The 26,283-nt window shown below is 44.1% G+C and overlaps 1 protein-coding gene and 1 pseudogene across 6 annotated transcripts in view; both read left to right on the top strand.

Annotated features, from left to right (window-relative positions):
- The window catches only part of LOC118391026 (ankyrin repeat and KH domain-containing protein 1-like), a 55,209-nt gene extending 44,618 nt beyond the window's left edge, over positions 1-10,591 (top strand). For all 6 annotated transcript variants that reach the window (XM_035781953.2, XM_035781952.2, XM_035781951.2 and 3 more), the window contains exons 25-34: positions 1,429-1,594; positions 2,493-3,003; positions 3,220-3,375; positions 6,149-6,298; positions 6,404-8,013; positions 8,579-8,752; positions 9,012-9,266; positions 9,446-9,645; positions 9,749-9,913; positions 10,011-10,591. In XM_035781953.2, coding sequence (XP_035637846.1) covers positions 1,429-1,594; positions 2,493-3,003; positions 3,220-3,375; positions 6,149-6,298; positions 6,404-8,013; positions 8,579-8,752; positions 9,012-9,266; positions 9,446-9,645; positions 9,749-9,913; positions 10,011-10,070 — 3,447 coding nt within the window. In that variant the 3' untranslated portion in view covers positions 10,071-10,591. The remainder of the gene's footprint in view (positions 1-1,428; positions 1,595-2,492; positions 3,004-3,219; positions 3,376-6,148; positions 6,299-6,403; positions 8,014-8,578; positions 8,753-9,011; positions 9,267-9,445; positions 9,646-9,748; positions 9,914-10,010) is intronic.
- Positions 10,592-11,594: 1,003 nt separating this feature from the next.
- LOC118391027 (eukaryotic translation initiation factor 4E-binding protein 3-like) lies at positions 11,595-24,186 on the top strand (annotated as a pseudogene).
- The last annotated feature ends 2,097 nt before the right edge of the window (positions 24,187-26,283 follow it).

Below are 26,283 nucleotides of genomic sequence, written 5' to 3'. Positions count from 1 at the left end.
AAAATGTATTTGGCTAAGGTGTATGTAAACTTCTGACTTTGACTGTATCTGTAAGGTCCCACAGTCGAGCAAGGAATTTAAAACACAGATTCAACCACAAAGACCAGGGATGTTTTCTAATGCCTCACAAAGGTCACCTATTTGGTAGATGGATAAATATTTTTAAAAAGCACACATTGAATATCCCTTAGAGCATGGTGAAGTTATTAATTATACTTGGGATGATGTGTCAATACACCCAGTCACTATAAAGATACAGGCACCCTTCCTAATTTCACCATGAGGCCAATGTTGACTTTAAAACAGACTTTAATGGCTGTTTTTCGAGAGAACTGAGGATGTATCAACAACAGTGTAGTTACTCCACAATACCAACCTAATTGACAGCGTGAAAAAGGATGCCTGTACAGAATAACAATATTCCAAAACATGCATCCTGTTTACAACCAGGCATGTAAGTAATACTGCAAAAAATGTGGCAAAGCAATTACCTTTTTTTGTCCTGAATACATGTTATGATTGGGGCCAATACAACCCATTACTGAGTACCACTCTCCATATTTTCAAGCATAGTGGTGGCTGCATCATGTTATGGGTATGCTTCTAATGAGTGGTTAAGGATGGGGGAATTTTCAGGATTTGAAAAAGAAAATGGAGTGGGTGCTATGCACAGGCAACATCCTAGAGGGAAAGCTTGTCTGTCTGCTTTCCACCAGACACTGGAAGATTAATTCACCATGACAATCTAAAACCAGGCCAAATTTACACTTGTTGCTTACCAAGAAGACAATGAATGTTCCTGAATGGACTAGTTACAGTTTTGACTTATATCTACTTGAAGATCAACAACCATTTAAGAGGTTTCAGAATTTTCAAAAATGACAATGGGCAAATGTTGCACAATCCGGGTGTGGAAAGCTCTTAGACTTACCCAGAAAGACTCAACGCTGTAATCGCTGCCATAGGTGCTTCTAGTAAGTATTAACTCGGGTGGGATTAATTATCTATTTTTAGATATTTCTGTATTTAATTTTCAATGTGCAAAAATGTCTAAACTTGTTTTCACTTTGTCATTTGGGTGTTGTGTGTAGAAGATTTGAGAGGTTAAAAATATTTAATCCATTTTGAATAGACTGTAACACAAAGTGTGGAATAAGTCCATGGGTATGAATACTTTCTGAAGGCACTGGATATCGACCTGACATATGTTGAATACATGCATGTTGAATGTTTTTGAAAAATGTCCCACTTCAATTTGCAACAGTTATGTAGAATGATCCACTACTTATGGGCCCTGGTCAATAGTGGTGCACTAAATAGGGAATAGGGTGTCATTTGGGACACAAACCTTCTACTCCTCATTTATCTGTATGGATTTACAGGTCTCTGTAGATATTGTAATCATCTGTTTTTGCTTGGGGTGTACAGTCCAGGGAGGAAAGTAAGAAGCAAGCCCTGGCTGCTAAGCGTGAGAAGCGTAAGGAGAAACGCAAGAAGAAGAAGGAAGAGCAGAAGAGGAAGCTGGAGGAGGAAGAGGCCAAAGTAAAGGAGGAGGACCTGGAGTTACAGGACCAGGATCAAGACTCCTCCGAGGGTGAGCACCTATTTACCAGCTCAACCTTTACAGCCTCTAATAGCCTAATCTAGATACTGATATCAGCATTGTATTGCTGTTTAAGATGACCTTTTTCCTAGATAAACTATGTCTCTGTCTGTGTGACTGAAGGTATATTGAAGTCACAATTAAACAAGCGACTCACTTATTTACAGCCTGTTTTGTTTCCCTATTATGTAAACTGAAAGAAGAATGTACTGAACATGTATATAAATGCAACATGCAACAATTTGAAATATATTTTTTACTGAGTTACAGTTCATGTGAGGAAACCAGTCAATTTTAACTAATTTCATTGGGCCCTAAACAATGGATTTCACATGCCTGGGAATACACATATGCATCTTTTGGTCACAGATACCTGGGCCTCGCAATGGTTCTCAGGATCCCGTCACAGGGTATTTCTGTGCATTCAAATTGCCATAGATGTAATGCAATTGTGTTCGTTGTCCGTAGCTTATGCCTGCCCATACCTTAACCCCACCACCACCATTGGGCACTCTGTTCACAATGTTGACATAAGCGAACTGCTCGCCCACACAACACCATACACATGGTCTGTGGTAGTGAGGCTGGTTGGACGTACTGCCAAATTCTCTATAACAATGTTGGAGGAGGCTTGTGGTAGAGAAATTAACATTCAGTTCTCTGGCAATAGCCCCAATGGACATTCCTGCAGCCAGCATGACAATATATTTTTTTTAAGCTCATGATACATGGGACCAACACTTTACATGTTGCTGTTATTTTTTTGTTCAGTGTACATCTCAACCGAGACGCAGCCATCGAGCATCTTTAAAAAAATAATTTCTGTTAATTTACAATTGTAAAATAAGGGTGAATAACCTTTTCCTTCCTTGTCTCATGGTCTGTGTAGATGGCGATGTCCCTATTGACCCGCCCAGTGCTACCACAACCACCACCATTGGCATCTCTGCCACCTCCAGCACCTTCACCAACGCCTTCGGCAAGAAACGAGCCAATGTGACGACCACGCCCAGCACCAACCGCAAGAACAAGAAGAACAAGACCAAGGACTCCCCTAGCGAGCCCATCATCCTGCAAGACCCCCAGGTGGCGCTGGCTCAGCAGAAGGCTAACAAAAACAAGATCCACGGGGAGCCCAGGGGTGGCGGGGTGCCAGGTGGAAGCGACTCGGACAACTTGGACAGCACCGACTGCAACAGCGAGAGCAGCAGCGGAGGCAAGAGCCAGGAGCTCAACTACCTACCGGACCTGCCCTCTTCGTCTTCCTCCTGCTCTTCATCGTCTGCTCCCTCGGTGGTGAGCCAGCAGCCCCAGCCGGTCCCTGAGAAGAGGCAGTGCACATCACTGCACAGCTCCCGAGACGACAAGATCACTGTGTCCATCTCCAAACCACACCATAAGTAAGTGGCTAGTCTTTTTTGCTCAACTGCTATGTATCCAAACTAAAAATATAACCTTTTGTTAGTCCTTTAACCACTATACTGCTGTAGTGGTTTGTTTTCTCTGGCTTTAGTGCAAAATGTAGAAAGGACACATGCAGGATTCTTCCCTCTGAATTGTTTTAGGTACACCGCAGGGTTCTCTTAAGTTTATTATTCCGTTTTCTTTCTTCTCAGAATCCATGACCACATAAACGACTTCACGCCCAGTTCCCTTCCCTCCTCGTTCAGAACTATTTCACTGCCAGTCATCTCGCCCATCAGCAAGATGAACCTCACCAGCCCCAAGAGGGGCCAGAAGAGAGAAGAAGGCTGGAAGGAGGTGGTGCGAAGGTGAGTTGGCTCACAGGAATGTGCCTCAAATCAAACAGTCGCTACTGTTGTTACTCTTATGCATAAAGACAGTAGGAGTACAGTATATCCCTGTTTAGCATCTCCGGTGCTTTAGTTTGTAATGTATAACAATCAACTGCCACTTGTATCTACTACATAGTTGTGGAATGTAAAGACATACAGTGGGGCAAAAAAGTATTTAGTCAGCCACCAATTGTGCAAGTTCTCCCACTTAAAAAGATGAGAGGCCTGTAATTTTTTATCATAGGTACACTTCAACTATGACAGACAAAATGAGAGAAAAAAATCCAGAAGATCACATTGTAGGTTTTTAAAATTAATTTATTTGCAAATTATGGTGGAAAATAAGTATTTGGTCAATAACAAAAGTTTATCTCAATACTTTGTTATATACCCTTTGTTGGCAATGACAGAGGTCACACGTTTTCTGTAAGTCTTCACAAGGTTTTCACACACTTGCTGGTATTTTGGCCCATTCCTCCATGCAGATCTATAGAGCAGTGATGTTTTGGGGCTGTTGCTGGGCAACACAGGCTTTCAACTCTCTCGAAAGATTTTCTATGGGGTTGAGACTGGCTAGGCCACTCCAGGAGCTTGAAATGCTTCTTACAAAGCCACTTCTTCATTGCCCGGGTGGTGTGTTTGGGATCATTGTCATGCTGAAAGACCCATCCATGTTTCATCTTCAATGCCCTTGCTGATGGAAGGAGGTTTTCTCTCAATCTCACGATACATGGCCCTATTCATTCTTTCCTTTACACGGATCAGTCGTCCTGGTCCCTTTGCAGAAAAACAGCCCCAAAGCATGATGTTTTCATCCCCATGCTTCACAGTAGGTATGGTGTTATTTGGATGCAACTCAGCATTCTTTGTCTTCCAAACACGACGAGTTGAGTTTTTACCATAAAGTTATATTTTGGTTTCATCTGACCATATGACATTCTCCCAATCTTCTTCTGGATCATCCAAATGCTCTCCAGCAAACTTCAGACAGGCCTGGACATGTACTGGCTTAAGCAGGGGGACACGTCTGGCACTGCAGGATTTGAGTCCCTGGCGGCGTAGTGTGTTACTGATGGTAGGCTTAGTTACTTTGGTCCCAGCTCTCTGCAGGTCATTCACTAGGTCCCCCTGTGTGGTTCTGGGATTTTTGCTCACCGTTCTTGTGATCATTTTGACCCCACGGGGTGAGATCTTGCGTGGAGCCCCAGATCGAGGAAGATTATCAGTGGTCTTGTATGTCTTCCATTTCCTAATAATTGCTCCCACAGTTGATTTCTTCAAACCAAGCTGCTTACCTATTGCAGATTAGGTCTTCCCAGCCTGGTGCAGGTCTATAATTTTGTTTCTGGTGTCCTTTGACAGCTCTTTGGTCTTGGCCATAGTGGAGTTTGGAGTGTGACTGTTTGAGGTTGTGGACAGGTGTCTTTTATACTGATAACAAGTTCAAACAGGTGCCATTAATACAGGTAACGAGTGGAGGACAGAGGAGCCTCTTAACTTCTTGTGTCGAGCAAGCCCGTATCTGGGAGCGTAATCATAGCCTCAAGCTCATTACCATAACGCAATGTTAACTATTCATGAAAATCGCAAATGAAATGAAAGAAAATATATTCACTCACAAGCTTAGCATTTTGTTAACAACACTGTCATCTCAGATTTTCAAAATATGCTTTTCAACCATAGCTACACAAGCATTTGTAAGAGTATTGATAGCTAGCATAGCATTAAGGCTAGCATTCAGCAGGTGACATTTTCACAAAAACAAGAAAAGCATTCAAATAAAATCATTTACCTTTGAAGAAAGACAAAAACCCGAAAATTCAGTCATTACAACGCCAAACTTTTTTCCAAATGAACTCCATAATATCGACAGAAACATGGCAAACGTTGTTTAGAATCATCCTCAAGGTGTTTTTCACATATCTATTCGATGATAAATCATTCGTGGCAGTTGGGTTTCTCCTCGGAAGCAAATGGAAAAATACACGCAGCTGGAGATTACGCAATAATTGCAACGGAGGACACCAAGCGAGCACCTGGTAGATGTAGTGTAAAATGGTCAATCTTCCAATGATATGCCTTCAAATACGTCACAATGCTGCAGACACCTTGGGGAAACGACAGAAAGTGTAAGCTCATTCCTGGCCCATTCACAGCCATATAAGGAGACATTGGAACACATCGTCTTCAAAATCTGGGGCACTTCCTGTTTGAAATTTCATCTTGGTTTCGCCTGTAGCATCAGTTCTGTGGCACTCACAGATAATATCTTTGCACTTTTCCAAAAGTGTTTTCTTTCCAAAGCTGTCAATTATATGCATAGTCAAGCATCTTTTCGTGACAAAATATCTTGTTTAAAACGGGAACTTTTTTTATCCAAAAATTAAGAGCGCCCCCTATATCCAAGAAGTTAAAGAAGTTGTTACAGGTCTGTGAGAGCCAGAAATCTTGCTTGTTTGTAGGTGACCAAATACCAATTTGTAAGTCGCTCTGGATAAGAGCGTCTGCTAAATGACTTAAATGTAAATGTAATTTGCAAATAAATTCATAAAAAATCCTACAATGGGATTTTCTGGATTTTTTTCTCTCTCATTTTGTCTGTTATAGTTGAAGTGTACCTATGATGAAAATTACAGGCCTCGTCTTTTTAAGTGGGAGAACTTGCACAATTGGTGGCTGACTAAATGTTTTTTTGCCCCACTGTATGACACATATATATTAATTGAATTGCTCTTGTGTGTTTTCTCAGGTCAAAGAAGCTGTCGGTGCCTGCCTCTGTGGTGTCTCGGATCATGGGCAGAGGTGGCTGTAATATCACTGCCATTCAGGACGTGACCGGTGCTCACATCGACGTGGACAAACAGAAGGACAAGAATGGAGAGAGGATGATCACCATCAGGTTAGACCAGCCAATTTGTCTACTGCTTTCACAGAACAGTCTGTCATATCATAGTCATTTTTACTGTCTGACACACACCTGCTTTTCTTCCTTTTTGTCTTTCAGAGGTGGCACAGAGTCGACTCGACACGCCGTGCAGCTGATCAGTGCCCTGATCCAGGACCCAGCCAAGGAGCTGGAGGACCTGATCCCCAGAAACCACATCCGTGCACCTGGCACCAGCACCAAGATTGGCTCCACCTACACCACCTCCACAGGTGCCACCAACACTACGGCGGCCGGCTCCAAGGGCCTGGCATCAATGTTGCCGTCATCCGCTGTGTCCTTCCAGTCGTCCTCTGTCTCTCAACAGGGAGGGAAGATGGGGAAGAACCTGTCTCCCGGAGTGAGGCCCCCTTTTGTTTCACTTCCTCTGGCGTACTCCAACCCCCACCTGGCCCTGCTGGCCGCCCAGACCATGCACCACATCAGACACCCGCGCCTGCCCATGGCACAGTTCGGTGGAACCTTCTCTCCGTCGCCCAACACCTGGGGCCCGTTCCCGGTGCGTCCCATCAGCCCCGCCAGCACTAACAGCTCTCCCAAGCACAACGGGACCACTGCTCCCCGGCCCTTGCCTGCCTCCACTGCCCATCCAGAGTACACAGCCCCTACCTTTATAGCAGGCCCTGCAGCCACCGCCTCTCCCTCCAGATCTGCACCCTCTGGCACCCCCATGCCCTCCTCCGCCAGGAAGCAGATCTTTTCTGGCGAATCAAAGACTGCCAGCATGGCAGTGGTCACCTCGACCTTGAGTGGTGCGGCCGCTACGCAGGTGGGCGCTGCACCCCCCACCACGCCCTCTACCCCACCCTCCCCTCCTGCGCCTATCGCCCCACCTGCACAGCAGCTACCCATTTCCAAGCTAGAGCCTGCTGGCTGTGCCACGCCTGGTAAAGAGAAGTCCCCTCCAGACTCAGTGGCACCTGTCCAAGGTGGAGCATCTGAAGGCTCCAGCTCCACTGGCCCCATGCACTTCACAGCTCCCACTGCTCCACCACCACTGCCCTCACAGCAGCCAGATAGCCGACAGCAGCAGCTGTCCCTCCCCTCCTCCTCCAGCACAGAGCCCAGCCTCCGGGCCGCCCAGCCTCCCTGCTCCCTCCTGCCCACGTCTCGCTCTGCACCAGCAGGGGGCAGCACAGTCACACACCCCAGCAGCACTTTACCTCACTACGCATCGCCTGCTCCCTCCCGCATGCAGCCCTCGGCCCAGTTCTACCCCATGGCAGCTGGGGCATCTCTACAGGAGCACCAGTCCGTATTTGTACCCTCTGGAGCATCTCAGGAGCAACGTCAGAAACCACAGCAGCAGCATGCCAGCCAGGGCATGGCAACCCCCTCCATGCAGCAGCAGATGTCCTCCAACATGGGCATGATGAACGGCTCCCAGATGCACATCCACGGGGGCAAGGCCCAGCAGCTGCCCCCCAACTACGGCCCCACAGCCCTCTTCAACCATTTCAGCAGCATGTTTGACAGCAACCAGGTGGGCAACAACCAGGTGTGGGGAGCATGTCACCTCCCTGCACGGACCCCTCCTGAGCAGCCCTACACCGCTCCGCCGGCCTATATAGGGGGCATGGGACAGATGGAGAACGTGGTGCCCCCTCCTGATGGCTCCAAGGCACCAGGGTACCGCTGTAACACCCAGAGGATTGTCACCAGTCCAATCGGTAAGCAACAAGGACCATAAAGACTCCACCACACACATACGCACATACACACATACACACATACACACATACACACATACACACATGAACTGACAAAACAAAGGAAACGCCGACATTAAAGTGTCTTAATAGGGCGTTGGACCACCACAAGCCACCAGAACAGCTTCAATGAGCCCTGGCATAAATTCTACAAGCGTCTGGAACTCTATTGGGGGGATGTGACAAATAATAATTTGTTATTTTGTTGATGGTAGTGGTAAATACTGTCTCAGGCGCTGCTCCAGAATCTCGAAGTAAGGTTTACATTTTCATGCTCATCAAACCATTCAGTGACCACTTGTGCCCTGTGGATGGTTGCATTGTCATTTACCTTGCCCTTTGAGGGGTTGAGTGGACCTAACCCATGCAAGGAAAATTCACCCAACACCATAGGAACCAGAACCCTAATTTATTTACTCAACTGCTTCCTTTATTTTGGCAGTTACCTGTATATAGACTATTTCACTTTATTACAGTGATTTGTGCCTACATAATTTTACCGGGTCAGTTGAACTCTTTGTTTCAGGAATGCACCCAATGGACCCGTCGGGAAACTCCATCTCTTCGTCTGCTGCGCTGACTAGCTTCGCCACCAGTATCTCTTGCAGTCCAGTGTACCTGCAGGGTCCAGCCTCCGTGGGCACGCCCTCCTTCAGCCGCCAGCACTTCTCTCCTCACCCCTGGAGCGCCTCCACCTCCTGTAAGAACACAACACAGGGAGAGGGAACAGGGCCGTTGCTTCATAGATGTTCTTTGCCCCCCCCCTGTTTTCTTGTTTTGTAAACAAAGTACATTAGCCTCGTTGACTACTGTCAAGGTGGGGTCACCGAGACAGTCACTTGGTAAAATAATGAAAGTAAATGTAGCCAAATCAAATGATATAATGTGATTTTATCCTAAGTATTTGATTAATCTATCATTTGGAAAGTTAACAAGCCAAGCCTTTGCCCCTCCCTCAGGTGAGTCCCCAGTGCCCTCTGTGTCGTCCGGGGGCTCGTCCCCCCTCTGTGCGTCCATTGTGACCCCGGCTCTGATTCAGGCTAAGACCAGCAGCAATAGCCAGCAAGACCGCAAGGTGCCCCCTCCAATCGGCACCGAGCGCCTGGCACGTATCCGCCAGACGGGCTCCGTCAACCACGCCATGCTCACTGCCAGCTACACACCGCCTGTGGGACAGGGGGGCATCTGGTCCTTCGGAGTGGGCAGTGCTTCTGGTGAGTGTTCAGGGGGAAGGTGGATGGGGTTAGTGCACAATGGATAGATGTAGACCTGATCGTCTTAACTTCAGAGTGTTTTAAGATGTTTCTTGTAAGGTTTTGGAATATATTGTGAATGTCTTTTGTGTAAATGTTTTTTTAACATGACAATTAACTCTCACCATCCCAAATCTCAGTCCTCCCCTCTTACCCTCCACCAGAGGCGATGTCGGGCTGGTCTCAGCCCCTGATGGGCGGTCACGTGATGCACCAGCAGATGCAGGAGCAGAGTGCTTTCTCCCAGCACCAGGCCATGGAGCGGGACGACACGGGCATCGTTAATCCCTCCAACACTTTCCATCAGCCCATGCCCACCAACTTTATGGACTTCCCAAAGGTAACGGACACAGCTAAGAAGTTGGTGCAAAGATCTCCTGGTGCGAGTGATCCATCACAAAAACAAAATGTTTACCACTTCTCTCTCTTATTGTCCTTTCGAGGGTTTGCCAATATCGATGTATGGCGGGACGATGATTCCTCCCCACCCTCCTATGGGAGAGGCCCCCGGGGGCCCTGTGTACAACGGGCTCCATAACGCTGACCCTGCCTGGAACCCCATAATGAAGGTGGTCTCTAACTCTGCAGATAACTCAGACCCCCAGCAGGTAAGTACTCTCATAAACATTCTTCACTTATTTTCACCATTACTCAGTCCTCACTGTTGTGGTTTTGTAGCTAAGTGAGGAAAACTTGTCGTTTTAGGTCTGGCCTGGGACTTGGGCCCCGCACGTTGGGAATGTGCACCTGAATCATGTCAACTAAACACGCGGCCATCAAAGCATAGGACCAGTAACAAGACTCATACACGTTTAAGAGAACCAGATAATTACATAATATTCAACGATATTAACCTAGGGAGTGTCCAGAAAGGAGGAATTGGATGGTTGGACACCATTTTGATGTGCCTAACTAAAAAGACAAATCCAGTGTGGGCTGTAATGTGTTTACCAATGTCTATGAACAAACCGATTTGCCTGTTCAACAGGATCCATTCTCTGCGTAGTATAGCCATTATTTTGACTTTAAAAAAGCCCCACGTGAATTGTTCTTGGTCTGCAGGGCTCTACAGGACTGTACGCTATTTATACTCAGCCCAAGAATTCGGTGATAACATAAAGAGAGAAATCAGACCTTTTAGAGTGGTAAATACATGTATAATTGTTTACATACTAAAAAGGGTTCAAATGAGAGTACATTTCATGTCGTATAGTGGCTCTACTTTATGTAGCCTGTATTAATGTGAAATATTTACCTTAATATTCAATAAAAAAGACGGAACTGTACCATCTTCGCCTTTCTATTCTTATTGCATTAACGTCATGACATACACCTCATGATTCTCCATACACTTGTTGATTTGAAGTGCCCTTGGTCTGTCTTTATTTAAGTAGTAGACTAGTGTCATGTTTACTCATTGATGATGTCATCACTCACTGACTGCATGTTCTGGCTATCATATTGCAACTGTCTTGCATGCATCAAGAAGTTTCCACAAGAGACTGCAATCTGGCAATTATTTTACATTCAATAGAGCCCCACCAGCAATAAATTGTCTACCCAGATAACACCCAAAAGCTCAGTATGTTTTGACAGATTACTACAGTATCTCGTTATCCTGTTTAAATGGATTATGGCTCATCTGCCTTGTTTTGGAATAACATGTATTTTGATTGTAAACAAGTAAGGCTTAAGATGTTTGAGTAACTTCTTTTTTTCTTCTTCAAAACAACCCAGATTGACTGGGAATGGCATTTTAATGAGCGACCACTGTCACGCAATCTGAGAAAATAAAGCCGTCTTGGATGATAAAACACTAAGAATAACATTGTCACGATGTCACATAGACAAATAAATAGGTGACATCAATCAAACTTTATTTCCTAGTCCTCATTTACACAGTACAATTAAATCATGGGACTTGGTTCATTTCCGTTCATACTGAGTCAACAATGTTATTGTGAGCTGTAAAAAGTGTTTTAGCTCCGTTGTATCATACAGTAGTAGTAAGGTGTGATTGCGACACCGAAACTAAACCATGCCTCTCATCAGTAGCTTTTTCATAAACACCTGCACGTGGCTCTCGGCGCATATTGAGTATATCAATCTTGAAGTGGTGTGTGTCTCCCAGCGGTCCCGTGTTTCCAAACATACTTTCGAGTTGGCGCAGCATTAGTTGACTAAAGGCCAGAGTTGACATTGATCTGCAATAATTTGGCCAGGCTGTTTTTGTTTTGGAACTTTTAATTCCTTTATATAACTTATTTGTTTATTCATCGACTTTCTGCAATGTCTTCTAATTGTAACCGCAGTATAGGCCTTAACTGCTCTATTCCCAGTAGCTTTGAGCAGTCGAAAGACTGGTCTCAGCTGCCGACACGTACCATCAGACGCCCGGAGGCACTCTGTTCTCCACGACTCCTGGAGGTAAGTTACGCAAAAATAACGGAATTCTGCCGAATACCTGTCATATAGAACAGGGGCGTCATGCACCACAAAAATCCAAGGGGGGCACAAAGTAGGTAAGGATGGCTGGGGGGTGCTTTTGGAGTTTTTTTCCCCCTAAACATTTTCCCAACACCTGAAACAGACATAATCATATGCTTAATTCTATGTTAATATCTTTCTGCATATCTAATCATACCTCTTGAACTATATATGATTGGTGGTTCTATTTTAAAATAAAATAAATATGCTTTTCTGCTCAAATCTGAGTCGAAGATTGAATGTGTGTTATTTAATTATTGCATGCTTTTCTAAATTTCTCTACCATAAGCTCTTTCCAATGTCACATCCAACCAGCCTCACATCCGCAGACCACGTGTAATTTCACCAGCCCAGGACCTCCACATCTGGCTTCTTCACCTGTCTGTGATAAAGCCCTTTTGTGGGGAAAACTCATTCTGATTGGCTGGCCTGGCTCCCCAGTGGGTGGGCCTGGCTGTCATGTGGGTGGACCTATATGCCCTCCAAGGTCCACCCATGGCTGCACCCCTGCCCATTTATGTGAAATCCATAGAATAGGGCCTAGTTTATTTATTTCAATTGACTAATTTCCTTCTGAATTATAACTCAGTAAAATATTTCCAATTGTTGCATGTTGTTTTATATTTTTGTTCAGTATAGTTATCTGGGCTAGTTCAAGCCATCTTCCTAAAATTGCAATGTGGCAAGTAGTATTACAGAGAAACAACGTTTGTTTAAACGGGACAAATCTGAGGGGGCATGATTTCTCAGATATTGAAAAACACACTGGAATGTACTGTAGCTACTAGTTTGGAGAATAAAGTGCTCTTGTCCACCATTGCCTGAATATAGACCTCAGGAACACTGTGCTGATTCTGTCTTTTTTTTATTTTTAGGAACTTATGAACAGTACTTACAGTCCTATTGCATTAAATGCATTTTTACCTGTTTCCGTAATTTTAGCATTATCCTTATTGTATGGATCAAGCAAAAACATAAAATGATCTCTGTCAAGATGAGTTGATCCGATATGTCAACTGTGGGAGTGTACATGTTATTTGTATTTATTTTTAACTGTTATTTTACCAGGTGTGTTGACTGAGAACACGTTCTCATTTACAGCAATGATCTGGGGCCATGCGTGTGAGGAGAATAAATCAGTCGGCAGCCTTTCAGAAAGAAGTGAGGGAATTAACTGTATGACAACAGGTATATGTTGTCTACTCCCTACTCCCTTTGTTCAGGACACACTGCAGTCTCAAGAGTTGGGTTGCATAACATGTTTTCCCTGCCTTTTATGACCAGATACAGTCAGTGCCTTGAACCTATTCTATCGTGCCCAAAAACCTGCTCCTTTTACTCTCTGTTCCGAACGTACTAGACGACCTGTTCTTATAGCCTTCTCCTACTCCTCCTGTTCCTCTGGTGATGTAGAGGTTAATTCAGGCCCTGCTGTGCCTAGCTCCATTCCTACTTACATTACATTTAAGTCATTTAGCAGACGCTCTTATCCAGAGCGACTTACAAATTGGTGCATTCACCTTATGACATCCAGTGGAACAGCCACTTTACAATAGTGCATCTAAATCTTTAAAGGGGGGGGGGGTGAGAAGGATTACTTTATCCTATCCTAGGTATTCCTTAAAGAGGTGGGGTTTCAGGTGTCTCCGGAAGGTGGTGATTGACTCCGCTGTCCTGGCGTCGTGAGGGAGTGTGTTCCACCATTGGGGAGCCAGAGCAGCGAACAGTTTTGACTGGGCTGAGCGGGAACTGTACTTCCTCAGTGGTAGGGAGGCGAGCAGGCCAGAGGTGGATGAACGCAGTGCCCTTGTTTGGGTGTAGGGCCTGATCAGAGCCTGGAGGTACTGAGGTGCCGTTCCTCTCACAGCTCCGTAGGCAAGCACCATGGTCTTGTAGCGGATGCGAGCTTCAACTGGAAGCCAGTGGAGAGAGCGGAGGAGCGGGGTGACGTGAGAGAACTTGGAAGGTTGAACACCAGACGGGCTGCGGCGTTCTGGATGAGTTGTAGGGGTTTAATGGCACAGGCAGGGAGCCCAGCCAACAGCGAGTTGCAGTAATCCAGACGGGAGATGACAAGTGCCTGGATTAGGACCTGCGCCGCTTCCTGTGTGAGGCAGGGTCATACTCTGCGGATGTTGTAGAGCATGAACCTACAGGAACGGGCCACCGCCTTGATGTTAGTTGAGAACGACAGGGTGTTGTCCAGGATCACGCCAAGGTTCTTAGCGCTCTGGGAGGAGGACACAATGGAGTTGTCAACCGTGATGGCGAGATCATGGAACGGGCAGTCCTTCCCCGGGAGGAAGAGCAGCTCCGTCTTGCCGAGGTTCAGCTTGAGGTGGTGATCCGTCATCCACACTGATATGTCTGCCAGACATGCAGAGATGCGATTCACCACCTGGTCATCAGAAGGAGGAAAGGAGAAGATTAATTGTGTGTCGTCTGCATAGCAATGATAGGAGAGACCATGTGAGGTTATGACAGAGCCAAGTGACTTGGTGTATAGCGAGAATAGGAGAGGGCCTAGAACAGAGCCCTACTATCCAGGTCTGTACCCAAACTATTTGAGTTTCTACTTTAAAAAATCCACCTCTCCAGAAACAAGTCTCTAACTGTTTCCGCTTGCTATAGACCACCCTCTGCCCCCAGCTGTGCCCTGGACACCATATGTGAATTGATTGCCCCCCATCTATCTTCAGAGCTCGTGCTGCGAGGTGACCTAAACTGGGACATGCTTAACACCCCAGCCATCCTACAATCTAAGCTTGATGCCCTCAATCTCGCACAAATGATCAATGAACCCACCAGGTACAACCCCAAATCCGTAAACACGGGCACCCTCATAGATATCATCCTAACCAACTTGCCCTCCAAATACACCTCTCCTGTTAACAACCAAGATTTCAGCGATCACTGCCTTATAGCCTGCATTCGTAATGGGTCTGCGGTCAAACGATCACCCCACATCACTGTCAAACGAGCAGGCCTTTCTAATTGACCTAGCCCTGGTATCCTGGAAGGATATTTTCCTCATCCCGTCAGTAGAGGATGCCTGGTTATTTCCTCACCATCTTAAATAAGCATGCCCCATTCAAAAATTTAGAACCAGGAACAGATATAGCCCTTGGTTCTCTCCAGACCTGACTGCACTTGACCTTCACAAAAACATCCTGTGGCGTTCTGCATTAGTATAGAATAGCCCCCATGACATGCAACTTTTCAGGGAAGTTAGGAACCAATATACACAGGCAGTTAGGAAAGCTAAGGCTAGCTTTTTCAAGCAGAAACTTGTTTCCTGTAGCACTAACACAAAAAGGTTCTGGGACACTGTAAAGTCCATGGAGAATAAGAGCATCTCCTCCCAGCTGCCCACTAAACTGAGGCTAGGAAACATGGTCACCACTGATAAATCCACCATAATTGAGAATTTCTGTAAGCATTTTTCTACGGCTGGCCATGCTTTCCACGTGGCTGCAAAATCTGGACCCCCTACAACTCAGCCGGGCTAGACAATCTGGACCCTCTCTTTCTAAAATGATCTGCTGAAATTGTTGGCAACCCCTATTACTAACCTGTTCTACCTCTTTCATATCGTCTTAAGATTCCCAAAGATTGGGAAGCTGCCGCGGTCATCCCCCTCTTCAAAGGGGGAGACACTCTAGACCCAAACTGCTACAGACTTATATCCTACCCTGCCTTTCTTAGGTCTTTGAAAGCCAAGTTAACAAATAGATTACTGACCATTTCGAATCCAACCGTACCTTCTCCGCTATGCAATCTGGTTTCAAAGCTGGTCATGGGTGCACCTCAGCCACGCTCAAGGTCCTAAATGATATCATAACCGCCATCGATAAGAGACATTACTGTGCAGCTGTATTTATGGACCTGGCCAAGGCTTTTAACTCTGTCAATCACCACATTCTTATCGGCAGACTCAACAGCCTTGGTTTCTCAAATGATTGCCTCGCCTGGTTCACCAACTACTTCTCTGATAGAGTTCAGTGTGTCAAATCCGAGGGCCTGTTTTCCAGACCTCTGGCAGTCTATGGGGGTGCCACAGGGTTAAATTCTCGGGCAGACTCTCTTCTCTGTATACGTCAATGATGTCGCTCTTGCTGCTGGTGATTCTCTGATCCACCTCTACGCAGACGACACCATTCTGTATACCTCTGGCCCTTCTTTGGACACTGTTAACAAACCTTCAGACAAGCTTCAATGCCATTCAACTCTCCTTCCGTAAGTCTCCAACTACAAGTAGCACGTGTTTTAGCAGGTATATTTCACTGGTCACCCGCAAAGCCAATTCTTCCTTTGGTCGCCTTTCCTTCCAGTTCTCTGCTGCAAATGACTGGAATGAACTGCAAAAGTCACTGAAGCGGGAGACTCATATGTCCCTCACTAGCTTTAAGCACTAGCTGTTAGAGCAGCTCACAGATCAATGCACCTGTACATAGCCCATCTGTAAATAGCCCATTCAACTACCTCATCCCCATACTGTATTTATTTACTTATCTTGCTCCTTTGCACCCCAGTATCTCTACTTGCACATTCATCTTCTGCACATCTACCATTCCAGTGCTTAATTGCTATATTGTAATTACTTCGCCAGCATGGCGTATTTATTGTCTTACCTCCCTTATCCTACCTCATTTGCACATACTGTATTTAGACTTTTTCTACTGTATGTTTGTTTATTCCTTGTGTAACTCTGTGTTGCATGTGTCGAACTCCTTTGCTTTATCCTGGTCAGGCCGCAGTTGCAAATGAGAACTTGTTCTCAACTAGCCTACCTGGTTAAATAAAGGTAAAATAAAAGTGCAAAATGGGAAAAGTACAGACCTCGCACTTTTCTATGTAGCCTGCACTAACCCACCTTGAACAACTATTGTGCACAAGAATACCTCATGGTCTAGACACACTGCTGCACCTCGTGACTTTTGTCGAGTGTCCTGGTACTACTGTCCGTGTTTTTACTCTGAGACGCTTTATGCCCTTGGTTGTTATCGCAGAAACCAGGATCATCTGACAAAGTCCTTGCTGGAGTGTCGGAATATACCAATCGCCCCCCCCCCATGCTGCTTCCCCCATATCACCGGGGTCACGGTGTTGGCTCTGCACCCTCTGGGCAAGCTGAAGGAGATGGATGAGAACAAAGACATCTCAGGTAAGCCCTTATACTAACAATGACTACTGAATGTCCCATGAGACCCACTAGCCTCTTGCCCTAGCCTGGCCTCTTGATCACCTGCTCTCCCAAACACCTGACTCCTTGCCCGCATGGCATTGAAGCAGGTATAGTATGTGCTTGGAACAGGTTCTCTCTTGTTTTGTTCTTAGAAGTGGTGCAGGGACAGTAAATTAAGTAATTGCACTCATTCTGTAATTGCATACATTTGTTTCATGGTGCATTTGTTTATATCCTAATATAAAAATACAGTATCTACTTGTCATTGTCACTTGTCACTAGATTTACAATATTGTGCATTCATATGTTCTGATGTCTCGCCTTCCTAACTTGCCTCATTTTACTGTCTCCTTAAATTTCACTAATAAAAGGGAGCGGACAGGTGGCTTGGTTCAGGCCGATGTCAATAAGTACTTTATTTCAGATAAGGAAGCAGGCTACTTAGGTCTGTTGTCATCAGTGCAGTGTGTATGAGGTGGCAAATGGCCATACTCTCACCTAGTGTGCAAACCAGTCAATTTGTGTTTTATAAAATTGTACCAGCATTAGACCAAGTTTCAAGGTGAACCGCTCCATGAGAAAAGTAAACATATGTCAAGCTGCTGGCCAAGCCTTGTGCTGCATATCTTGTGACCACTCTGTTTAGGTTTCATGCACCAGAAAGGGCTCTATCAGTGCGCATAGCTTCTTGGAAGTTCAGGAAAGGAAATGTCCCCAAAGCTGACTTGTTCTCTCTTCTGTTCCTACAGCTGATGGTGTCCAGTTTGTAATTGACATCTGAACCTACTCATCCAGACCAGCTCTGTTGGAGAAATTGTATTCCGTTCAGACCACTGGGTGGTCTACTGGTCAGTGGACAGAGAACTCACTTAATATTCCCTTCTGTTTAATCCTGTTGGATGATTCAAGAACCATTAAAGGCTCAGTTGACCTGAGGCTAGAGGAAGAATTCTGGGTACATTTTAAGGGTGGCTGTATTCAGTCTGCTAACTGTGCCAGAGGTTAACTCATTGTTCTGCTGATTTTATCTGATGTACTTTTTTATTTTGTACACGAGGTACTTGTTTTTACAGGATTAATTCATGTATAATTAGTTTCGTTCATGGGAACAAATATTTTCAAGTTGCATTTTTATATGTGGTGTATGGGTAGGCAGCCGAGTATGAGGTGTTCTAGAGACTTCTTCAATTAATCTCTGGGCTCTTTGACAGTGTGTGCTGTTCAGCTGCAGAAAAGAAAATGAAGGAACTGAAAGAAAGGAAAAAGTTAAGGGTGCGTTGTGTGTTTTTAGTCATCTAATTGTTTGAAAAGACATGGCAATGGCCCGGGAAGGGTGGCGTTTATGTGGTATGCTTTGAAGTAACTCATTGCCATGAGAATTGGGAACTGGGAATTGAATAACTGCAGTTGACAATGCTAAGTAAATGGAAGAATACTCTTATTGCAATGTGGATGGCTCTTAAGAGCCTTTGGTTGTGCATATTGTAGTCTATGGTGTTGCCAGGGAACACCACCCTCTTCAAAAAAGCAGGAGGTGAAGAACTTCCACACAAGGATTGCCTCTCTTGATGCGTTGTCAGACCCCATCCTTGAAACATCCTGCAGAGCAGCAGACTTTTCCTCTGGCACACAGCGGCGAGCTGCAGATCCCCTCCTGGTCCTCGTCCATCCTCATGATGTTATGAAGGACATAGGTAGCCTTCACATGTCTGAAATCCTCCAGGAGGCAGTCCCAGATGGCCCTGGTCACCCAACCTTGCAGTTCACTACACGATAACTGTAGGTAATTGTTTTGAAAGAATCTCCAGTTACAAGTTATCTGTAGGAATATGGAATATATTGTCATTATTAGACATTTACATCACAAGGTAATTGTGGGTTACTAAAGTATAATATCCCTTAAAACAAATCATGAAAACATTGGATAGATAGAAGCATGTGCACACATGTGCATGTGATGATAGCAGGAATTGGGCCTCCCGGGTGGCGCAGTGGTTAAGGGCGCTGTACTGCAGCGCCAGCTGTGTCATCAGAGACTCTGGGTTCGCGCCCAGGCTCTGTCGTAACCGGCCGGGACCGGGAGGTCCGTGGAGCGACGCACAATTGGCCTAGCGTCGTCCGGGTTAGGGAGGGTTTGGCCGGTAGGGATATCCTTGTCTTTATGCCGCACCAGCGACTCCTGTGGCGGGCCGGGCGCAGTGCGCGCTAACCAAGTGCCAGGTGTTTCCTCTGACACATTGGTGCGGCTGGCTTCCGGGTTGGATGCGCGCTGTGTTAAGAAGCAGTGCGGCTTGGTTAGGTTGTGTATCGGAGGACGCATGACTTTCAACCTTCGTCTCTCCCGAGCCCGTACGGGAGTTGTAGTGATGAGAGGCTACTAAAAAACAATTGGATACCACAAATTTGGGGAGAAAAAAAGAGGTAACATTTAAAAAAAAGTATATTTAAAAAAGATGATAGCATCACAAATGAATACATAAATTCTACTTGAAGCTTGATGATGAGTTGATGATGAGTTGATCATTTGAATCATCTGTGCAGTGCTGAGGCAAAAATAAAAATATGCACCCCTTTGAATCCCCAGGACCAGGACTGAGAACCACTGCTCTTCATTGGGACCTCTTCATCTGTAGACCGGCTTTCATAGCACTCTTTCAGAGGACAGAAAACCTCACAAGAAGCAGACTTCATTATACTCAAATTACACCACACTGAATATTATGTTACTATTATCTCTGGCTTCACCTCTAGGGACTGGAACTACACAAGTGCCTGCCCTACCAGAATAGCCTACTCTCTCACTTTGACAGTTGGGGCTGCTGCCAGCACGCCCACAAGCGAGTCACAATGGGCGGCCTAAGCTGCACGAGGCAATTTACCGCTGGCTAGTGTACATGCCCAGTTTGCAATTTCGTCATGCAAAAACGGCCCTAACACCAGGTTCAGCAATTTACCTGTCTAACATCAGCATGATTCCGCTCAGATAGAACAGGTGGAAATATTTGAGGCGTATATTTAAAAACATGATCCAAAGTGCTATTTAAAGAGCTTGCTGCCAGCTCTTAGCAAACTGTTGGGAAAAAATGTGTTTGACCAAATACAATGATACTATAAACAATGATCTGTAAACAAATTAACAGACTTTCAGCATGCTTATAGAGAATGGCACTCAACATGTACTGCACTGACACACATGACTGATGATTGGTTGAAAGAAATTGATAATAAGAAGATTGTGGGAGCTGTACTGTTAGTAAACTTAAGTGCTATGGCTTTTAAAACCTCTGCCATATCGTGGATTCAGAGCTATTTATCTAATATAACTCAAAATAGTTTTCTTTAATGGAAGCACCTCTTAATGTCAAACATGTAAAGTGTGGTGAACCACAGGACAGCTCTCTAGGCCCTCTACTCTTTTCTATTTTTTACCAATGACCTGCCACTGGCATTAAACAAAGCATGTGTGTCCATGTATGCTGATGATTCAACCATATATGCATCAGCAACCACAGCTAATGAAGTCACTGAAACCGTTAACAAAGAGTTGCAGTCTGTTTTGGAATAGGTGGCCAGTAATAAACTGGTCCTGAACACCTCTAAAACTAAGAGCATTGTATTTGGTACAAATCATTCCTTAAGTGATAGAACTCAGATGAATCTGGTAGTGTATGGTGTGGCAGTTCAACAAGTTGAGAGTAAATTACTTGGCATTACCTTAGATTGTAAACTGTCATGGTCAAATCATATAGATTCAATGGTTGCAAAGATGGGGAGAGGTCTAGCCATAATAAAGAGATGCTCTGCTTTTTTGACACTACACTCCAAAATGCAAGTCCAGCAGGCTCTAGTTTGGTCTCATCTTGATTATTGTCCAGTCGTGTGGTCCACTGCTGCAAGAAAATACCTAGTTAAGCTACAGCTGGCCCAGAACAGAGCGGCACGTTTTGCTCTTCATTGTAACCAGAGGGCTGATATAAATACTATGCACGCCAGTCTCTCTTGGCTAAGAGTTGAGGAGAGACTGACTGCATCACTTCTTCTTTTTATAAGAAACAATGTGTTGAAAATCACAAATTGTTTGCATAGTCAACTTACACACAGCTCTGACACACACTTATCCCACGAGACATGCCACCAGGGGTCTTTTCAGAGTCCCCAAATCCAGAACAAATTCAAGAAAACGTACAGCATTATATATAGAGCCCTTATTACATGGAGATAAACAGCAAACTTGGTTTCAAAAAGCAGATAAAGCAACACCTCTTGGCACAACGCCTCTCCCCTGTTGACCTAGATATTTTGTGTGTATGCATCGATATGTAGGCTACGTGTGCCTTTTAACAAATGTATGTATTTTTGTCCTTGAGCTGTTCTTGTCTAATGATGTTCTTTATTATGTCATTCTGTATTATGTTTCATGTTTTGTGTGGACCCGAGGAAGAGTAGCTGTTGCCTTTGCAACAGCTAATGGGGATCCTAATAAAATACCAAATACCAAAATGTAATCAAGTAGTCTAGTCAAGACCGTTTATAAAGTGTTTAGCTCGTGAGATCGCTTGGAAATACATCTGAATCACCAAAGCTGTAATAAATATCAAGTTTGAGAGGAGCAAAACAGGGACCTAACATTCTCTCTTTATCTATGCATTGTAGGCAGGCCTACATTATTTTACACATTCTTTGGACGTCCATAAAACCCCCTCCATGGTGTAAGCTAGATGTGGCCATGCCCATCATAACACGAGAGATTGTAACTTTTGTGAATACAGGTGAACCTTATATTTAGAAGTTATTATACTGTAACAATTGTCTTCCATTTCATATTCATAAAACCCAAGCCCTCCGTAGACTACCCTTACCCTAGGCCTAGTATAACGAAGGCTGTTTCAACAGCAAAGCGTTGTCTTTTTTTTATGCTACCTGATTTTATGATGTAATTACATTCCTTTTTTGTTAAGTTTTCTTAAAACCAAACTTATTAGAATGATTCAATTTCCTGGTTTTAGGGTGAGCACGTCTGTGGAAAGCATGCAATGCAACTTCTGGAGAAGTGTGAAGGCGATCTGTAAGATTGTTCCAATATGTATATAAAATATTACATTTGGAAGCAGTAGAACGGTGAATGGATATTCTCCATTTGTCTTTATTTTGGATCTTTTTCCAGCTACTGTGAAAAGTTTGGATGTGCATAAATAGTCTGCCTGGTTGTAATATGATATGCACACGGGAAAAAGTTATTGTATATAGTGTATTTAAAACAAGTTGTTTGGTTTAGAATTTGATTTGAATTATTCGCTCTCTTTTTGAATTGAATCTTTCTTATTGACAAAATTTGGTAAATTCATGCTCAGCCATAATGCATTTACAGTAGGCCTAGCCCCTATATCAGTGCAAATGCTATCTATATATTTCCACATTGAAGCCATGCAATTAGGGTGACCACATTTAAAATACCCAAATACGGGACAACAGGATTATTTTGCGGGGTAGTGTAGCCTACATGAATACAAACATTTGGCAGCCCCCCACTAAATATCCTAAAATCTCATAAGAAATAAGAAATGAGGTGCTGTTTTTGGTGTAACACAGTAACGTTATACGCTATTACATTTGGTTATGTTATGTAGAATACAGTGGGGGCTCCTCATAGGAGGCAGGGGAGGACTATCCTCAGTGAAAAAAACTTTTTTTTTAAATTGTGAAAAATTTAAAAGGTATCCTTTTTAGATAAAACTATACTAAATATATTAATGTCGCCAAATTATTGCAAAACTGTGTTTTAATCAATTAAGGTCTACAGTAACATCAACAGGACTCCTCTAGGATAGCACCATGATCTAGATGGAGGACAGCTAGTTTCCATCCTCCTCTTGGTACATTGACTTCAATATCAAACCTAGGAGGCTCCTGGTTCTCACCAACTTCCATAGATTTACACAGAATGTCCTCTGGATGTTGTAATAATCACTATCAGAGCTCTTGCAGCATGAACTGTTTTCCACTCAATCAAAGGATCAGAGAATGAATCTAGTACTGAAAGCAGAAGCTACAGCTAGCTAGAACTGCAGTGCATAAAATGTGGTGAGTAGTTGACTTAGCTTAACAGTTTCGAACAAATTAATTTCTTCAAAAATGAAGGAGAAGGGAGAGAGAGCGCTAGCAAAATATATATTTTTTCACTTACTTAGCTAGCAAAGGCAGCTAGCTAGTTTAGCCTACTCAAACTCTCAAACAGAGAGGGTCGCTGTGTTAGGTAGCTGGCTATGACTATCTAATACTGGAACTCTTCAAAGTGAAGGTAAGCTTTTGGTTTTATTAATGTTTTGACACCAAGGCCCGCCAGTGTAACTGCTAAACTCCTGCTGACTGTACTGAATGATTATTAGCGGGTTTACTAATGCGTTAGTTCTAGTAGCTATGTTGACTAAGACAATATAGTATGGTGACAACGATGTAGGTTGTGTAGCGGTTATGATATGAAGATTTGGCTTGGAAAGGATTTTTTGCCTGGTCACAGACAGCTGATTTTGTTGTGCACTGAAGTCCACAAGTGAAGGGAAAAGGTGAGAGGATGAGAGAGCGTAAATGCGAGAAGAAATTATAACGATCAAAGCGATTGTATTGTGTATGTATGTATGTGGCTGCTATGAAAGTGAACTGTGTCTTTCGTGTATTCATTCTGCAGATTCTGTCACGAATCCCGTGTTCTGTCCTGGAGTGTTTTTTTCCGGCGTCCTGGAACGCACCCTGTCTGGTTGCCGGGCAATGTGGCCAGTTGGGAGTTCTGATTACCCGCACCTGTATCCCATCAGCTATCTGCACACCTGGTCCTGATCATCTCTCCTCTTCATAAGCCCGGACCTGACATCCATTCCCTGCCGGATCGTTAGCCATGAACAGTATGTTGTGCCATAGTATCAGCCTCAAGTTGGATAGAATTTGTTTTGTTGTTTTGTATGTATTACTTGCCTTAAACTTACCTCCGTTTGTTCTGTCTTCAGTTACTCACCCGGATCATTTACCCCATTCCCACCTGGTCATCGGAGGATTCCGCTACCCCATTGGATCCACCTATTTACTCCCGTCAACTCACCACCGCTGCCCGCTACACCACCTGGATATATCTACCCATTCACATTCACTTGTAAATAAATACTCACCTTCTTCCTACTCTCCTTGTCCTGGTCTGCTTCTGGGTTCGATTTTGAAAGAACGTGACAGATTCTGAGAAAAACATTTTAAACAGAAGCAAACGGAACAAAATGGGGATTAACATAAATTAATTTGTCCTTGAGAAACTCTCGTTTGCAAATGTTGGACTAATGATTACACCCGAGATCACCCAGATGCAGGCAAGAGTGTGTAAGGCGGTATTGAATGTGTCAATGTCTGTCACCTTGATTATGAATATGTCTCTCAACCTGTGCACCTAGCGTACTTTGCAAACTTTCATTCATAGGCTAGGAGGTAGCAACCTTATGATGGGTATAGGGAAAATTAGAGTATCATGTAGTAGCCTAAACCTATCGATTTCACATTGAGCTGGGTGAATGGAATATGAATTACAGTCATCCAATATGCTGTAATAGAAGGCCATACTAATAAAACAATATGTTGTCCTCTGTTAGGGTTGCGTCACTCGAATCTGGTATCCGGATAAGTATGACACTGAGTCACCGATTGTATGCTATGTATTTTTTATTAGCTAAGCAATAAGTGGTAAATGCAATTTTCGTATATACGGGCTCTCTGTCACACCTCGCAGGACAAACAGAGAACCGACTTGTTCCTAACAAAGATATTATAATATACTCTGACAGAAGTAGTTCCTGCTTCCGAGCCGGCCTGTCAGAGTAGAGACTGGGCGTGGTTTAAACTCACTCAGCCTATCGTTGATTGTTGGCGCCCGAGCTGGTCCCAGCCCCCTAGGCGCTTCAGCGGTCAGTCGTTGTAGAATATCTATGCGCCCATGCTCGATGCAGTTATCACGCACCTGGCTCCTATTATCTAACAAAAGACCGTTTGTTCCCTACGCTACGTTCTGTTTGTGTCCGTCTTTATGTTATTCTGTATTTTTCCATCACAAGAAAGGCCCATGGCCCTGAAACTGTTGACAATGTCTCAAGTCAGCTATGTTACATAACACATACATCCACACAAGCCAACAGCAGATAATATTCAATCACATATATGGTAACGGGCGATAGTGCTGTATGGACTGCAAACAGGTTCAATTTAACCTGTTTAGGAAAGATAGGATAGGTCCAAAAAAATAATGTTTTTCTTCTATAGGCTGTTTAACAAACGTTAACGAACTAACATTGGAATTGTTGTTGATTCCAGAGCAATACATAAGACTGTAAGAGACCGTCGAACCTGAAATGCAGAAGACACGTTTCAGTTGAATGCATTGTTGTTCAACTGACTAGGTATCCCCCTTTCCCTCTCCCTTATGTATAGCGCTAGCGCTTAGATTGACCATTGCGTTAGGTTTGTTAAAGTATAGCTCTAAGAAACAACATCAAACACGCTACCAGTAAATTCACTGGGTTTCTGCTGATAATGAGAGGCACAGCCTCTGGATTGGTGTAATAACCCTGTCACTCAGTCCTCCCCCTTGACCAACCCCAGTGGGAAACAGAGAGGACTGCTGCCATACTTAGCTAACCTTTCTGCCAATTAATTGGTCATCTGTTCCTAAATTGAGTTTTTCTAGCTTGACCTTTTCCCTACCCTTGTATAGTTAATTTCTGCCCAATATTCTTTAGTATTTATTGATCTGATATACAATCTTCTTTCAGGTTTCTATGGAAATGTATGTTTTAATGACATACTGTGTAACAGCCAGACATGTGGGAGCTATACCATACAGGGGGGAGGAGGTATTGACATTCTAATTATTGTTTATTTGGATCCCCATTAGCTTTTGCAGAAGCAGCAGACACTCTCCTTGGGGTCCAGTAACAAAACACAGATACACAAGGACATTCCCACAAATTTAAAATACACCGAAATACCAACAATTAAATAAAAAAAATAAAAAAAAATACAATTTAAAATAATGTGTATGTTAGTGTGTGTTTGTGTGTCCCTGCCATTCCATTCATTTTTTAAAGGTAATATTGTTGTTTCCTTGAGTAATTGTAGATGGAAGGGAGCTCCATGCGATACTGGCTGTGTACAAAACTGTGCATTGCCCAAAATTTGTCCAAAACGGGTTATGGGAAGGATCACCTGTTACTTTATCTGCCACCCTTCTCCACCACCACAAGTGTCAATAACTCATGTGCCTTGTCCACTTTGTCA

The sequence above is a fragment of the Oncorhynchus keta genome, chromosome 12 (genome assembly GCF_023373465.1).
Source record: "Oncorhynchus keta strain PuntledgeMale-10-30-2019 chromosome 12, Oket_V2, whole genome shotgun sequence".
Lineage (NCBI taxonomy): Eukaryota > Metazoa > Chordata > Actinopteri > Salmoniformes > Salmonidae > Oncorhynchus > Oncorhynchus keta.
The sequence above is the reverse complement of the archived record's forward strand: the minus strand, read 5'-3'. Positions and strand labels throughout refer to the sequence as shown.